General features: G+C 43.8%; 1 protein-coding gene across 1 annotated transcript in view; it reads left to right on the top strand.

Annotated features, from left to right (window-relative positions):
* Nucleotides 1–10159, top strand: part of LOC142572243 (phospholipid scramblase 2-like) — a 35851-nt gene extending 25692 nt beyond the window's left edge. The window contains exon 8 of the mRNA XM_075681215.1: nucleotides 437–10159. Coding sequence (XP_075537330.1) covers nucleotides 437–496 — 60 coding nt within the window. The 3' untranslated portion in view covers nucleotides 497–10159. The remainder of the gene's footprint in view (nucleotides 1–436) is intronic.
* Nucleotides 10160–18097: the final 7938 nt, after the last annotated feature.

Here is an 18097-nt window from a genome sequence, read left to right as displayed (position 1 = left end):
TTCACCGTATCATAGAAATACAGTATTTAACATCATTAGATAAAAATGGCATCTGCAGTTGCACAAATCTCCATGCTCAAATTGCAATAAAATAATGTATAAGGTTCTTGCATCTCAGTTATTCTGGCATTGTCGCATGGAGCCAATGTGTGTGAGCACATCAAAATCTGTTTCAAGTCTACTGTGCGGCTGCATGCCTTAGGTAACAAGAAAGTGACTAAACCATGTTTTTAACTGGCTGAATTAATGTGTGCCTCAAGGATGAATAAGTATCATAGGTCGATGCTGTCTTTGTTAAATGCCATTCATCTCGTTGCAAGACTTTTTAAAATGTGGAATACCTGCAACTAAATGTGTTTAGTGTACTTAATTTATCATTACACATACACTGTTTCATCGGAGCTTTGAAGATAATGCACTTACTTGTTTGCTCTAGGATTACATGTTCTTTGAAAAGTCTGGGAACAAGGAGAATGACAGACCCGGCATGCTGTAGTACATCACCGGGAAGCAGCCGACTGTGGATCCACATGTCCTTGCCTTTGCTGTATGCCGCCACGTGTGGAGCGTGTCCTTCGTGCCACCATATTGACCATGTACTGTTATCGTTCCTGTTTTTCAAATCTTCCTCTTTTTTTACCCATTTCCAAAACTACGCTTAGAAACTTTCCTGTTGTCCATGTACAGTTGTCGTCTAGTCTAAACACAAGTTGACTTTGCATTTTTATCCATTCTTTTTGGCGAGGTTCCAGGCTACCGACCGCAGGATGTTTGGCACAGATTTACGTATGGCACTGCTGTTTACGATTTTGTTACTTGCAGTTGTTGCATTTTGGTGTAGTAAATTTTTCCTTTTCTTCCTAGGTTCAGTTACCTTTAATCTATAACCACACACCTTCGTACTTTTATATACGATGCGGTAATGGAGTGTGTTCAGACGCACAAACTAGTCCGATTGCTGTGGTTTTGTGTGCTGCGTGACACTTCTGTGCATGTCAAGCCAACACAAAAGATTAGCAGCCCTCTGGCCAGTTAGTTTTTTACTTATTTTGGTGTTGAGCTCATATTCTTTGCTTTTTCAAGTAGCACAGGCATGCTTCTGTTGCAGTGATAAGTGAGGTTGTGAAGTTGACTTACTAGAAGTTTAGTTGGACTGATTCCTTGCTTGTTGTATCTTCTGCAACACCGAGCATGAATTTGGAATTGCACATTGCTCGTTGCAAGAGGAACGAAGTAATAGAGAAATTGCTTTAGCCTAGGTTGAAATTGTAGTAGAGGTGTAAAATTGAGCCTAGAATTGCTTGGGCATAGTAATGTGCTGCATGCACAACCAATTACCGATTAGTGGTTGTTGGGGAAGGCAGAGAAGCAAAGTACGCATAGTGAACTCCTCTGAGCAGTTAAAAGCATTTCTCAGGTTTTCAAACTTTGAAGCTTGGGATAGTCAGCAAGTATCATTGCCAATTATCTTCTTAGCGTGATTGTACATGATTAGAAGGGTTAGGCAAAATAATTATAGCTGAAAACTTTGCCACTTCATAGCAAGTGTGGATCTTGCTGAAGCGAATCACTGAGAAGCTTATATTGAATCTGGAGGTTGCTGAAACTTTTTAATCTGTGCTGTGGAATAGAATTGGTGCACAGGTCATGCAAAGCTGGTGCTTGAATTGAACCGTTGGGATGTGTTCATTTTAGAGCTGTGTTCTACTGCAATATATAGCATATTCCTGACTGTAAATAACATTAACAGACTGGCAGTCAATAACTTGCATGACTAATACAAAATGTTTTTTTTAAATTCTGTTTCTTGCCTTGAAATGCAGCCCTTGCTATATTCAAAGCTGTGGTATGAGCTATACCTCAGTTGTACAGCTGAATGTTTAAGCTCTTCAATAATTGATAGAGGATTTAATTGCATTTAATTTTTATCTGCTAAAAGAGATCTCCAACATATTCCTCGCTGGAAACTGAACACAGCTTCAAGCTAGTGGAAGAAAGAAATGAAAATTAGCATGTGCAAACGTAAGTTGTTGAACTTGCAGAGCTTGGAAGCACATGCCAGGGAAGGCACTCCCTTTCACATTTAATGTGCCTGTAACAACACAGAATTCGTACTGGTAAAAACACCTTTCATGGATATAGAGGAAGCTTTCTTTCACGTGACCTTATCGTGGCTTACATGTGCTTTTGATGTGCTGATAGTGCAGCTGGGTCATTAGTTTGGCAAATTTTCGAGCGAATTCATAACATGCTACAAGTTCCTACTAGGGCATTCCCAGAGGGATTAATTAGTTTTCTGGAGGGCCTTAGCGTTGTTTTGATGCCGACCTCTTTCCTCTCACTTGAGTATGTCCATAGGTGTTGTTGTCGAGCACAGGCAAGTCATGCCAATTCCATGAACTAACCAGGTGCATACTTAGGGCGTCACGGTTTGCCTGTAATATTTTGGGCACGGAATAGGGAAAATAGGGTATTTAACATTTTATTGCGATAGCAATTATATGGACACTAATTATAAGTCCAAGGGTGATAAAATCATCACTGCATGCCATGTGCTGTGTATGCGAATTAAAGTGTGCGAGGGTGAGCCGGTGATCACGGCTCAATCTGGCGCACGCGAAGAAAGAAAGTGGAGAGCAAATGCGTTGTCTTTTCTAGCAAGAAAGGCGGTGGGGAGGATAGGAGGGAGGGATGGGGCGGCGGCGGCATTGTGCTCTGGCAGCAACTGCATATTTGGCGACCATGTGCAAGGGATCGCGGCTCAATCTCGCACGCCATATATGGAGGAAAGCGGGTAGACAGCGTGGGAGGGAGGGGGCCGGCTTTGACTCTGCCAACAAGTGCGTACTTTGCATGGGTGCACGCTCTCGGGCACGCCGTGTCTTGAAAGGGATCTGTAGACGGCTCATACCTTTGTGTGCGCTGTTTTCTCACCACTCTTGTGTTGAAGCAATAGACCGCACGAAGGTCACTTCGCTTGCTGCTGCTGCCGCACTTGCTCACACCAGCATTTTGACAGTGAGTGTATAGAGTTTGATGTGTTCATGTTTGCTTGTGCATGCTGACACCATCCTAGTTAATACAGTTAGTAAGCGGATGTTTCCAACTTTATACAGCTGATAAAACTACTATCCTTACTTCGTATAGTTTTCTACTAATTTGCTATCACAATCGATGCACTGATTTTTGGCCGAAACTGCGACTATTTTTATTCATGTTTTTGTCTGTTTTTTTCCCCAGTGTGATAAGAGAAAAAAAAAAAAGCCGTTCGGCTGCGGCGGCTGTACTTCAATGGAGGTGAAATGCAAAAAAGAATGCCCATGTACTGTGCATTGGGTGCACGTTAAAGAACCCCAGGTGGTCCAAATTAATCCGGAGTCCCTCACTATGCCGCGCTTTTGTAATCATATTGTGGTTTTGGTACGTAAAACCGCAGAATGAAAAAAAAAAGGCTGTCTGACTTCCATGACTGTTACCTGAAAGTTGATTCATAAACTAGCGCTGATACTAATTCTTGAAATTTGCTTTGAGGCATATTCAGCAACAACTGAATACCAATCTGCCTACAGGTATCAGCAACAGAGAACTGTTGGCCTGCAGCAAGTGTTGGCAACATAAATCAACGACAACGTCAATGATGCAAATAATTAGTCATATTAAGAAATTGAATGAAGCACAAGTCCTATTCAGGAGGCAGTAGCCCTTGCCTAACCTGTATGAAGACACCTACTATTGATGTCATGAATATATTGTTGGCAAAATGTAGAAACTACTCGGTGCAGAATTGAAAAGTGAGGCTGTAGCCCATTTGCCCATTTCTGCTCCTGTATATTTTACACCTTGTTTTTAGCTGCATGAACTCGCATTCCTCGAACATGCACCTACCGGCCCAAAATACTGTACTTACTCGATAGTAAAACGTCTCCGATTGCAACGCACACTAAGTTTCTCATAGGTGGAAATGTAAAATGCAGTGCCTTTTATCGTAATGTGCACCCTGATTTTCATACTTCAAAAACTATTAAATGCAATGCCCTTGATTATTCCCTTACCAGATTTTATTGGTAACAGAGAAATAGTGATTTGTTGTCAGAGGAATGATTTGGACCCCAGTTGGAGATGGTGTCCAACAATGACAAACTTCTGGCACTTGCACTATGGCAAAGCATACCTTTCAAGATTGGGCGGTGGGATTTTGACACCTATCTTGGATTTGGTTTCGTTCATGATTCTAACGCACATCTCGCATCCTAATGAATTTTAGAGTGCAGCTCTTACGCGGCCGTTTCTACATAGAGTGTCGGCGTTCCCGGTGTAGCCAAGCGAACAAGCACACTGGGGCATGAAAAAAGCAGCAAGAGCAAAGAGCATAAGGAGGACAGTGGGATGAGGAGGGTGCAGCGGATGCATGAGGCGGAAAGGGGCAAAGGAGGGTATGGCAAAAGTGTGAGAAGAAAAGCGTAGTGCTGCGCAAGCATAGTGCCTGCGGTGACGACAGCTACGAGATGGCACCAGAGTAGCGCACCGTCATCCGTTCACTGATGACTTCTTTATCTTTCTTCAGTCACTGCTTTTCATCAGCTAACAAGTGTTAAACATTATCTCTCGACGCGCGACGAGCCTGCATGTATCAGAAGCTTCTCGAATGTTATAGATAGTTCTACAGTTGGCTGTTATCACCAAAGCTTTTTGTAATTTGATTTTATGCGCCACGCAAATTGTGTAGTACTTTCTGGAAGCCACGCGGGCACCAGTGATTACACTGGAACCTTCGAAGAGTCATGTATAAAAGCCGACGCGCTCGACTCGTAGATCACATTTTTGACAGTCGCTGACTGCTATATGTATCCCTCCGATAGTTTACCTCAATATATTGGGAAATGAAAACACGGATAGAGCTGTGCTCTAATTTTGCAGTAGGAAGTATCGTAATTGTCGTTGATTCTTTTCTGGAAAGAAATTTTTGTTAGAATTGAGTAACTTTGTCAAAGCATGCACTCGGAGCAAGTGACAATGTGAAGAGCTCAAGCTACTGTAAGGGTCTGCTCTTTGATTGGTGCTAGCCCCAAGGGGCCTACTATGCTTGAAGATCAAGCTTGCACATCTCTTCTGTGTTCTATAGTTCAGTCTACCTATACTGATATGCACAACACAGGAAAATGATTTTCATAACCGTTCTTTATTATATATGGAGCGACTTTAAGAATGCCTCTTTACAGTTTTGATTATACACTTTTATGTAAAGGCACCACTTTCTTTGGCAATTTTGTTAGGGTAGTGTCAAACTGTTAACATTTCATGTTGGTGCAGCCATCTTACACTTTAGAAGTTGCATACTCCAGTAACATATTTGCAGTTAATATGTGAGAAAGAAAATCTTGGTTGCCAAGCATGTAACAAAGTGGAAGTTTAGACGAGTAGGTGTTAAACATGTAAAATTTATATTTACATGCTCAATTCATAGGCAGCTTACATTTGACCATTTGACTGTCATGTTGCAAGTTGCAAGCAGTTGCTGTACATACATTGAGGCTAACTAGCACATCGGATGGCACAAGAACTGTGCCCTATTATGGATTATGCTAAGGTGTGTAATCACAATGACTAGCCTAAGTTGACATGATATCTTTAGCAGATATGGCACACATGGTACCTTTGAGTGTTCATTTATGGATGCTGTGACAAGGCTATGAACATCGGGAAGTGCAGCACTCAAGATGTATTGCAAGAATTGTGCTCTATACTCTATCTCAGCAGTTCCTAGCAGCACTGTGGAATCTCGAAGACTCCTTAGCCAATACGAAAGCTGAATGCCCCTCAGTATGTGTTCATCTGCACTGCATCGTCTGCGTACCGTTGTATTGCCATCCTGTTGATACATGCTTCACAGTTGGTGGACTGATGCAACAAATATTTTGGCATTGTAACCACAAGCTGCATTTACATAAACGTGACAGTTGGGCTTCGTTTAATCTATACACTTTTTCAGGAGTTCCTTACAGCCTCCTTAGCCAGTAGCAATGGCAAATGCCCTTGCAAATGGTCACCCGCACCGCATCATCCTTTTTGCGTCTGTTTGGCATTTGCTCGCCATTGCCATCACATACCATAGCAAAGCTGAGTATTACTACTCAGCTTTTTTTATTATGATGCAGTGAACAATTTGGACCTTCGTAGCATTGCACACTTAGACTACTTTTATGACTCAGCGCTGCCTTTGTAGTCCTTGCAGCGTCAAAACAAACAGCTGATCTCAATAGTAATGACAAAACTAATACTTTGCCTTCAGCATGAAATGAGATGAAGTAGTGACTGATTTTACAATTACTTCCTTGCTGTCAAAGTGGAAAGCCAGTAACAAGCGTGGATTCGGATCGAAGTGGGTGGTCGCTGGCTGTATGGGCACTGCCATGTTGCTATGTAATCATAATTAGGGTGGCTATTACGGTTACCAGCGATAATCACCGAAACAACTTGTGGTGTATGACGTGCTTCACAAAGGGCATAACATGTCGCATATCCCTAAAGTATCGCATACCAAGCAAAAATAGAACTCTTAATTTTGCTATTGCATGGGGCAAGGATATTGCTTGTGTACACTTTGTACCTTCGGCAGTGCTGCAAGTTACTTGCGAGATGGAGTGTGGTAATTACCACCAGGTTGCATTATAGCCGTTGGTACAGGCTTGTTTTCACAATAAAGCTCAGTTACTCTCATACTCAACCGCAGTAATGGCTCTGCAATGGCTAATTGAAGATGCCAACAGGCCCCGCCTGCTGTGCCACTTCAAAGAAAGTACTAGTTGCATATTTCTATTTCACTGATGGTTAAATTTTGCGGCAATAATTTGTGCTGCACTATGATAGCAATACATCCTTGCTTCTTGGCACTTTAAAGCACATGGCCAGCAGTTCACAGGCAGCTTGCTGAACTCTTCTTGCTTGCAGCCTGACTGGCCCTCCTGAGCGTTTGCCTTCTCCATTAATTTGCACTGGCCTCAGTAAGCGGCTACCGCTCTACTGAACATTTGACAACTGTGCATGCACTGTAGGGAACTGCATGTAATGTATGGGGCCCAGTGCAAGTTCGAGACCCCGGCCTTCTTTAAGGAGTGTTTTCTTCTTTAGTATTTATGATCATGCTGCATACGTAAAATAAGATAGCAATTTGTTTGTGAACTTAGAATCTGCAGATCATTAGCATGTGGTTAGTTTTGCAGCTAAGTTGTTTTCTTCCACCTGAAAAATGGCCTGAAGAAAGCTGAAGCTTTTGTAAAGCTATCATAGGTACAACTGGCAAATGTGTTATTGTTGAGGATGACCTGTTATACTACCTTGTTAGTTGTGCTATCGTACAGAAACAACTGTAGATTAACTGTGGTAATATTCTTTTAGTCAGAAAGCATTCAGGTGGGCTCTGTTGCATACTGCTACTTGCATCGTGCAGGCTCTGGTTGATGCAGATTTTTGTCTTGATGAGTCTCACTGCAGCACAAGATCATTCACTGTGTTATGTAGATGTTTTCATTTTAGTTGCCTTACAATTGTATGCTAAACTGTGGTTTGCTAAGTAGGTTCTGTGTGATATCTTTCTTTACTTTTATACCTTGTACCTGTTCTCTTGAATTTTTTTTCTAGTTTCACTTGAGTCAACTGAGTGTATTGTCTGTGAACATTGTCAACTTTTCAGAAGGGACACTATGCTCGTGTTTTTTGTTTGTGATAAATTTCATGGGCTTTCTTCGAAGGAAAGCATAGCTTTCTTTGTTATGCTTTTCTCTGTAACTCGAAATGCCACTAGCCAATAAGAATTGCTGCATAGTGTAACATGGCAGGTTTTTGTCATGTTTCTTGCTTTCCCCTAAATGACAATTTTTTTTTTTTCACTTAAGTGTGAAAGCATATTTTTTTTGTTTTTTAGCCTTTTATCTCTCTTCCTTTCAGTTCTACCTACCTTTTATGTTCTTCGGAGTGCGTAGTTTTATTGTCCTATTTTGTTTCCATCTTGACACTCGTGTCAAGGATCCCATATGGATTATGAAAAAGTGATATGCTGGCTGGCAGCACTGGCAAAATTTGCTGTGCCATAGTGCACCAGAACCTTGGTGCAACAAACCTTGATTTGATGAACATCACATTATAGCAAACTTTCTTTGTTCTATTTTGCACAAATATGAGACAACATAGCATTTCCTATAGTTGAGAAGGTGATTAAGCAGCACATTTTGTCAACTTTTGTGCCTTGGGTGCAAAACAGATGTTGCCAACTAACAGCATTTGGTGCAAGAAGTTGTCTGGGAATTGCAAAATGCTCGTGGCGACTTCCGAGTGTAACATGAAAGTTAGATTGTAGATGTACTTGCATGCAACCGTGGGATTGTCGCATAATGCATTACTCACCACTGCACAATGGGATGGCATGTGTACCTAAGTAGCATAGCTGTTGCCAGAAATCGTGGCTGAAATGCTCATTTGTTATTTTCATGCACAATATTCAGGTCGCCATGAATGGTAGTTACTGTAAAGCTTTATTTCTGTTCTGACATGGAGATCTATGTAAAAGGGGAATTCAGTCCAACAGAGCTTTCCACTAGAAATACAACTTTATTGTTGGTGCCCAACATCTGAACTTGTGCTTTTCCACTTTACCTTGAGCTGTATTTCTCGATGACTCCCATATGTCATAGGTGCTCTATGTGATTGCTTGGTGCACCCTTTGAAGATTAAGAGGTTTGTGTACACTGCAGTCAATGCAGAACTCCTTCAAAGAACTAATCTCACTTTTTTTTTGTAACAGTAATGCAGAAAACTGTAGTAATGGTAGTGCCTAAATACTGCCACTTTTGTCTCCAATCATGTATAACCCAGCAGTGTTCAGCACTTCCTGTACAGTTTGCCATGCAACGTCACTTTTGTGCCTAACCCTTTACCAAACGTGGAGGGCATGGACTCCTGTTTATTCATTCACTGTTACTGCTAAACTTATTTCTGGCTCAATTCATCTGCAAGATTTTTTCCTGGTGTGTCATTCATGTGTAATTTGTAGCAACCATGCTTCTCTGCGCATGTGGAAGTTTGCACATATAAGATACACAGCAGTGTGCGGCAGAAGTACTTGGGTCGCATGCATTGCTTCTACAATTTAACAGCCAATCTCTCGTGCAGCTGGGCCAGTCTGTTAAGTAAAACGCTGCTCTGCAGTCTAGTGCGGCTTGCAAAGACTGCTTTCCCTGTGCCTCTGCCATATGTTGTTGGAAATTGCATGGCTGCCTGTTAACTGGAAGGCACCATTTAATGCACTGAAAATACTTTTCAGCTGCCTTCTGCAGCCTGTGTTATTTGGCTGTTATAAGCCTGATGTATGAACAAACTGCCTCGTCTTGCATTAGCCCCATTTTAGTAGTATGCTGTGGGCAGTATTTTCTGAGTCGCACCACTTTTTGAATCTCGGCTGGCAAAAGGTTTCGCCCCATTTTCAATGTCTCGACCTTCGACTGGGTCGGAGTTATTGACCAGCGAATTGTCACCTGTACTTGCATTGTTCAAGAAGCTGTACGTTGAAATTGCAAGCACCATTTAGGCGGTGGAGTTTTCGTATACAGTGTAGACTGCTTTTAGCATATGCCATAGAAGTCACGAAAAACAATGCTATTAAGAGAGCCGCAGTGTAAACAGATAATCTATTTTTATAATCAGTGTACAAGCCAGATGGACAACTTCTTTTGTTACATTGTGCATTAATTGTAGAATCTAACATGGCTTTGCAGTAAGCCCTCTTTCCTAAAACTAATTACTGTAGGGGCAGCATGGTGGTCTTATTTGGTTTCATGATTCATAAGTGCAACAGAGACTGAATGTGTGAGCGGTGTGGCGAGCGATCTTGCTTTACTGCCACTATTTCGGCTACAAAAAGCTGCATTGCATCCTGTATTGCACGTTAAGTGGTTATTTTACAAGTAGTCTGCACTGTACGCCTGTTTCAATATTCTTGTAATGTGCATCGGCAGAGCTGTTGTATACCAGAATTTTATGACTTGGCAAATGCAAGAGCTTCAAACGTATTTACTGCCTGTTTCTCGAGGCTTTGCGTGTAACCTCCATACTCTTGTAATCCCTTTTTGGCATACATAATAAAGCCAAATACTTGTCTCGTGGATAAGTGAGCTCATTTTCAGCTTGTAATATATATCGTACAACCCACATGACCTTTGGCACATCACGTATTCTAAGCATAGCTGGCAAAAGCGGTGGCGTCGTAAATAGTCTCAGTAGCTGCTGGAAGATCGCATGGTCTTGTTTGCGCATGTGAATTTCTTGCCATGTCCGGTGTTGTGTGCAAGGAGTAGAGAGATGAGTAGCACAGTCAAGGAGGACATTGGCTGCAATGCTTTGGTCGTCGGGGGAACAAGAAAATTAGAGCACTGCATGGGCCCGTCCCGGGCCCACTTTATTAAAGACAAGCCCAGCCCAAACCCCTGATACCAAGCCCGAGCATGGCCCAGGCCCAGGAGTTCATTATTAAGCTTAGCCAGGGCCCGCATGTGCATGACCAGGCCCAGCCTGTAAGTAAAAAAAAAATACATTGATTTTTACTTAGATTGTACCGTACGTGTCAGCCTCACCTTCTCAGGGTCTAATGAGCTGCAGTGTAGAAGCAATAAAAGACCAAAATCTTCGTTTCTCCCATAGGAACATCATTGGTCTGGCCCATTGCCTGTGCTGTTATTTTTCCGCTGGTGCGCATGCATTTAGTACCTTGATCGTGCAATTTGGTCCCATGAGGTAATTTAGCATTTGAGTAAGTATATATGTATACTATATACAAGCGCGAATTCACGAGCATAAAGCATCAAATAAATGTACAAGTAGAAAAGGACACCTCTTGTGTTAGAGCTAAAATATTTGTATTGAGAAATGTAGTAGTGCAATCGCAAAAATGGTAACAGGGAAATGCTTTAAAGAGGGGTTTTCTGTGTAACTTATTTTTTCTTACGCAGAAACAATGTTCGTTGTTGTGGAAAAGAAAAAAAAGATTAAGACTTCATCTGTGTCTATATTTTCATTGCTAAGGTTTACTTAGAAATTGGAATGCATTGTGTAACCGCACGAATGACGACAGATGAAGGAAACACACAGGACAGGCTTTCTTCGCCCGTTGTCGTTCGCGCGGTTACATGATGCATTCCAATATCGACCACCAACTAGCCCGCCTCTCCCTGTTAAAGAAGTTTACTAAGAGCCAGCTCTTTACACAAGTCACTGAAGCTTGGCACAGAATACCTTGGACCATGCAATGCGTAATGTTCGCGTGTGCTCGAAGGCACGACTTAGGCCCTTTAGTAAGCAGGCCCGAGTCCGGCTCGGGCCCGTGGCTTCAAGCCCAGGCCCGACGCAGGCCATTCGAAAAACGATTCGGACGGCCCGGCCCAGCCCACGGGCCGGACCTGCGCAGTGCTCTAATTAGTGGATACTCATTAATGTTTGTCTAGGTTAGGTGCTCACTCACGCCCTTGCATTGACACTCATGTGCACTTGCTCACGTTCGTACTCGTGCCCGCACATAGTACCAACGCTCGTAATCTGTAATGTCCATGTAAACGTCCATTCGTACTCTTCGTCACTCAATATGTGAAATGACTGCGGAGCGAGCGTACTTGTGAGTATGCCAGCCTATGCTGGTGTGTGCGTTTCGAAGAATGGCCAAAGGGGCGGCGCGGCGTCCGCCTGAGGCTCCTCCAGTGAACAGCAATGGTTTGGTGATGTTACACCTATCTAATAATTCGATTGCTAATAAAATTAGAGGATTAACTAACCTGAGGCTAAGCTATATGTGGCAAGATGTTAGGGGTGGTTTGGATACAGCTCCTAGATTTTTCTTGTCTAGAATTCGGGACATTCCTCTTTGGAAGTTCATGGCAATTCACCAAGCATAACTGAACGGGCAAAATAAAAAAAAAAAATCGTGTTACAACATATCGGCCGAGGATAAAAATGTTTCAACTGACTACGTGAGAGTAGTCCCTTCTAACAACATATGCATTTATGGCATTTAGTCGTAACATTGGCGCTGTGTTAAAGCAGTGTTTTGGTCAGCTGTGGTGGTGAAGTCACAATACAGGAGCAAATCTCTGCACACTCCCGGCAGAGGGCATATTGACTTGAAGAAGTGCCACATTTGAACCGTAAAGCAATTTATTATAGCTGGCATTGGAACGATAATGGCACAGGGAGTGTTATTCATAGTCTGTTAGCACGCGCAGGTTTTTGAGAGACAGCCGGCACGGAGAGAGAGTGCATATCTCTAGCGTGTGTATGTATGGTTGTATGCGCACGTGTGCCTCCGTATTTGCAGTTGTATGCGCGTGAGTGCGTGTATGTGTGCGTGAGCATTCGCAGCATGTGTGCATGTGTGGACGCGTGCTAATGTGTGCGAATGTGTGTGTTCATGTTTCAGCATGCCTGCGTGCGAACAAATGTGTTTGTGTGCGCATGGACGTCTGTGTGCGCGTATTGTGTGCGTGTGTGTGGAGGGAGAGAGTTTGTGTGCGTATCTGAGTGCATATTGTGTGTTTGAGGGCGTGTTTGTGTCCGTGTGCATTTCCTTACACCTACGCTCGGAGACTAATTGTATATGGAGTTTATTTAAACCCATATTTAAATCCACGAGACAGCAACAAATGACACTGCATCTAAATTCTTTCTGAAAGCGAAACCAACGCGAAAAAAGAAAAAAAAAAAAGCACCTGAGGTGTCAAGATCACGGCCTGGGATTTCGTGCGACGGCGCAAACACCATGGGCATTGCCTAGCTGTACACCTTCGTTATCTCCATTCCCTCGGTGGCAGTCGTGTTGTCTTGATGCCAGCGGCGCGCTAAATCTGCGCCATCACTGCGTCGTGCATCGCTTCTGCGACCAAGCTAGCTTTCGGTGGCACACGTTCGCTGCTATATTTAAACCTTTAAACTGCTTGCCTTCCAAAAAACGTGAATCAGGTCGACCTCACAGACGTTCTTTTTCTGGGTCAGTTACGCTATCAAAAATATTACTTGCTATATATTTGTTCGCGTGGCTCTTAGAGAAGCATGTTGAATAAACATTTTTTTCGCTCAGCTAGATAATCTCGAGGGCTGGCTTCGAACTGCTCATTTAATTGCTTTCACCACCTAAAATCAATTGTTGAAAACTTAATCACCCTATCTTCGTTTACTATGCAAACAACTGCCCAACTTACTCCGTATCTAGAGGTTACCAATGTTAATACTCGAATAATAAAGTAATGTCACCAAGATTTATACGGGTTTGACATATTTATTTGGCGCGGTTACAAACAGCCGACATGTCGACGATGCTGTAGACTTTAGAGCAAGTGTGAATGCTTGGACAGGTTATCTTGGCGCAAATCAAGTTCATGAGCTTAAACGCATGTGCCCAACCGTGCACCAATCGATTTTCTTGCATTATACAAGAAGCAGCTCAGCGCTACGGTACATCACACAAGGTGTGCAAGTTGGTATGGCATTGTTCTGCTTGCTGCGCTATACTGCTTATACGAAGGACTAAAAGAGACAGCCACACATATGCGCAATGAGTGTCCGAAAACGCGCACATATGTGTCTGTCTCTTAGTCCTTCGTATAAGCAGTATAGCGCAGCAAGCAGAACAATATAACAAATCGCTTTACGGTTAAAACTTGGCGCTTCTTCAAGTCATTAGGGCTATTTTTTTTTACCTGCACTGGCTACACGAGTGTAGCTATAGCGTAGGAAGTCGCCATTCTTTTTTGCTTGGTGTAGAAAAGTGTAGCTCCGCCTACCTAGTGTAGGCTTAGACAAGCAAGCAGGCTAGCTGGCGTTGCAAGCGCGTGTCGCCATTTTGCCTGATATATAGTGACGATAGTGAATATTCTCTGCAAAGGGGGTAGCAAAGTGCTTGCGTGACCATGTGTCACAGAGGACGGTGAGCTAATCTTCCAAGAAAACTATTTTACTCGCGGATGGTGCGGGCTGTTTCAGACGCCGCGCCGTATTATGCGCATTGAGAAGTTGCCTTCGTGCACTGCGCATTCGCGATGTATTCAGCAGCAGTTGGTCTAAATTTGTTCGTAATAATATTATGGGGTTTTACGTGCCAAAACAACTTTCTGATTATGAGGCACGCCGTAGTGGAGGACTCCGGAAATTTAGACCACCTGGGGTTCTTTAACGTGCACCTAAATCTAAGTACACGGGTGTTTTCGCCCCCATCGAAATGCGGCCGCCGTGGCCGGGATTCGATCCCGCGACCTCGTGCTCAGCAGCCCAACACCATAGCCACTGAGCAACCACGGCGGGTCTAAATTTGTTCGTGAAACGAAACTCGCACATTGGCGTTTAAGTTCGAAGTCGGGCGCTTTTTGTCTGCTGATGTGGAAGACGACGTGCAGTCTGCTCTGATTGGCTACAGCCCAGCGAGCCAAGCGCAGCACACGACGTCATAGTCTCTGCCCGGCACTACCCTCGTCCTAATTTTCCCTTTGCCAGGAGGGTGCAAAACGATTTGCACCTGTCGTGTGACTTCACCGCCATTCCCTGACCAGAACACTGCTTTAACGCACCACCAATTTTCCAACTAAGTGCCATAAATGTGTATGTTACAAGGGGCTACCCTCTCGGCGTTGTCAGTTGAAACTTGATCTTCGGCTGATATTTTGAAATTTAACTTTTTAGAACTTTGCCAGTTCAATTACGCTTGTGCGTTGCCGTGAAGTACCACAGAATCTGTCTTGTGAAAAATGCAATGGCCTAAATCAAAATTCTGCTTGCTGCAATCACTGTGATTGAACTTTCTCTCTTAAATTAGACACTTTTCATTCAGATCGGTAGAGCGGTTTTCTCGTAAAAGCATTCTTGCGTTTTACATGTATTTGAGCAGCCGGCATCGGAGATAGGCCTTTAGCTAAAGCTTTCTCTTCATGCATCAAGCCGGTTCTATACGAAACCCACGAAACAAAAATAACGAAAAGAGCAATCAAGGAAAAAAGAAAACGCACGCATCACGGGAGCAGTTATCTCTGCCAGACATCTCATCCGGAATGCCGACGAGCTGTCTGGTCAGGTGTCTAGCAAAATTGTCGATTCATTGCCAGTGGAGCAAATAACTGGTCGTCTTCTAGATAAGGCTGATACATAAGCGCACTTGTTTCAATTACCGAGGGGAAGCAACAGTCGCAGGGTGTGCTTCTTTTTATTGTATTTTCTTTAGTTGTGCGTCATGACATACGTCATAGCGCCAATTCCGAATTCTTTAAGGTCGATACGCCACGTGGCGGCGAAAAAAGGATACTGAACAAAATGTCCAGAATTACTGGGTATTCTAGGAGCATTAGTTAAACCAAATAGGGACGAGTGAGCACCTTATTAGTACGCATTTAGTTTCCGAAACTAGCATTGCATTCGTAAACGTTATGGGATGATGGATTAAATGGCCTAAGGCTTTACAAGTATGAAGAGTTAAGGCCCAGTTTCACTCGAAAGGCAGTAAAGCATTAACTAATAGCTATATATTAAATAGACCAGTAATGCGTCTCCTGTAGTTTGTGGTTAGTAGAAATTGCATGGTGTCACGTGGTCAACCATGAACAGAATTGACTCGATGACCGCGAGCACTAGCCATCACAACGCCGGCGTAATGAGGAGCGCCGGCGGCAAGGAGCGCGCGTGCTTTTCCCAACACAAATGTTTGGTGCTTCCGCTCCCTTCACCATTTCAACTGCGCCCCATCTTTGAAACTCAGCAGATCACGTGGCTCGCGGGAAGCCAGCACTACTCGGCTGGCCCTTGCATGTTTGCCCTTCGCCCTGGCACCCGCAGCAGATCATGTGACCATAAACGCACTGCGCGCGCAGCGTGCATGGAATAAGGAAAGTTTCCTTGCTCCACGGCTGAGCGGGCCCGGTCATGGGACCTCCAACATTGGACACGCGGGAAGGCGATGCGCATCTCGATGCCTCCCCTGTGTACCCCGCTGCGTGAGGTGTGAGGGAGGAACAGGAACGCCTTGGAAGCACCCTATTAGGGACTAAAGCCCCTCCATACAAGCTTTCCCCCACCAGGTTGTGGCGTTGGTGCAACACCCTCTAGAGAATTGTTGGCTGGTGGCACTTCGATGGAGGGGATAGCGCGTGACAGCGCCGAGGGCGAAAACGCAGGAGCAGAGAAAACACTAAAGCAGCAGGAATTGATGAGCAGTAGTCGAACTAGGAATGTTGTTGAAACCAAGGTTTCGACAAGGGAACTTGTCTTCGTCAGGACAACAACTGCTTTCTTTAGCGGCGTTTTTATGTACGCGCAGCTCGCTTTCCGCCCACCCTCAATGGGGAAGGAGGAGATGAATAAGCCGCTGCCAAAGTACTGCAAAGAAAAAAAAAGGGGGGGGTCGGAAATGAAAGAGGGAAGTTGGGAGTTATGATAGAAAAAGGGGAACGATTGGAGTACTCGTGTTGGGTTCTCTAAAAAAGTGAAGACAAAAACTGGAAACGGAAAAGAACTTACGCTCATACTGTATAGACTCGTGTAAGGGCCGCGCCCTCAATTTGCCGTCCAAAATTTGAAAAGAAAAAACAAAAGAATTTCCTTGGGAGAAGCAATCACATTCTGTGCCTCGATGCCACGCGTGTGCATCGGTGAATTTTTTCACTCTGCGTACTTCCGCGTGCTGCCACTAGATGGCGAGAGCTGCGCGTTGACCTTTCATGCAATAGTACATGCGGGGAACCGGGATGCGCGCCAATGAAGGCTGTGCCGGCATCATTTTGACCAAAAGGTTCAGTCTGTAAGGGCCGCGCCTCGTCAAAATTATGTAAAAAAAGTGCGGCACTTACACGAGTCTGTACAGTAAGTAGGCACTGCCAATCCAGTACGTGCGTATGGTTTTCTAAGGAAGAAGGTACTATTTATATAATCTCTTGGAAATTGGAAAAAAAGAAAAGAGAAAAAGAAAGAGAGGGGGATACCAAATGAGCTAGGTCGGCCTTAAAGAGGTTCAGCGACAAACCGAAAGTGACCGAAATTGGCGCGAAAGTGGTTTATTGAAGCGCGGCACGTACCCAGTGACCGAAGTTGGGGTAAAAGAGGTTAGGTAGAAGCAAACATACATATCCAAACTGGGTGACGTTCCCAAATAATGCTAAGTGCATTAAAACGCCCATTTTACGCCTCGACGATTCTCCTACCTTGGAGATATGGGTCTCATAATTAGTTTTTGGTTTCCTTACTAATGACGAACACAGGTCTGACGGATTGGCCAAGAGTCTGATACATTGAGTTTTGACTAGAAAACAAAAATAGATTTGGAGATGAATAAAGAAATTTGAAAATAACACAATGTACTAAAATTTAACTACAAAAGCGTCTGTAGAAATATTTAAACAGCATCTCTATGACGATGTCCAATGACCCAACCCTTGCTCTTCAATTAATGGCGCTTAACCGCTAAGGGGTTGGGGGGGGGGGGACGATTGGCCGAGATGAAGGTGATCTTACGATGCTTACATAACAAAAACACTTTTTTTTACCTGTTGACAAAACACTTCATGCGCTTCATCGCCTGTTGACAACATATAAAAGGGGCGCCAAACTGCGCCAATAAATACTTTTGAATAACAACAATTAGAGTGGGTTGCGCCATCTCACTGAGAGTCAGAAACAACCAGACTAGGCGTCTACCCCAACACTCCAAAAATACCCGCTCTTCTGCGCTCCTTGCAGACTACACCTACACTTACCACACCGACTGCCGAGCGGCTGTCTTGAACAGTAACCTACGGCGACAAAGGTGCAGTCGGCCACAAATGTTTATGGGACACTGATTTCGTGGCAAATGCGAATTTCTGTTGTGTCAAGTCATGGCGCTTCTAATTTACTGTGTCGCTGTATAGGTCGCAAAGGCTGTTACGAATTGAAACATTGAATTTTATGCTACCCTATTCGATAATGTTCGAAGCTCGATTCACACGCTTCGCGGGAATTCAGCTTTCTCGCAGATGCCCTGTTCTGTAAACTTTTGTAGCCGACTGTAAATGCTGCACTGAAGAACGCCGCCATCGAGGGCCTGACCTGT

Source organism: Dermacentor variabilis, chromosome 2 (assembly GCF_050947875.1).
Source record: "Dermacentor variabilis isolate Ectoservices chromosome 2, ASM5094787v1, whole genome shotgun sequence".
Lineage (NCBI taxonomy): Eukaryota > Metazoa > Arthropoda > Arachnida > Ixodida > Ixodidae > Dermacentor > Dermacentor variabilis.
This window is presented reverse-complemented; position numbering and strand designations above follow the sequence as displayed.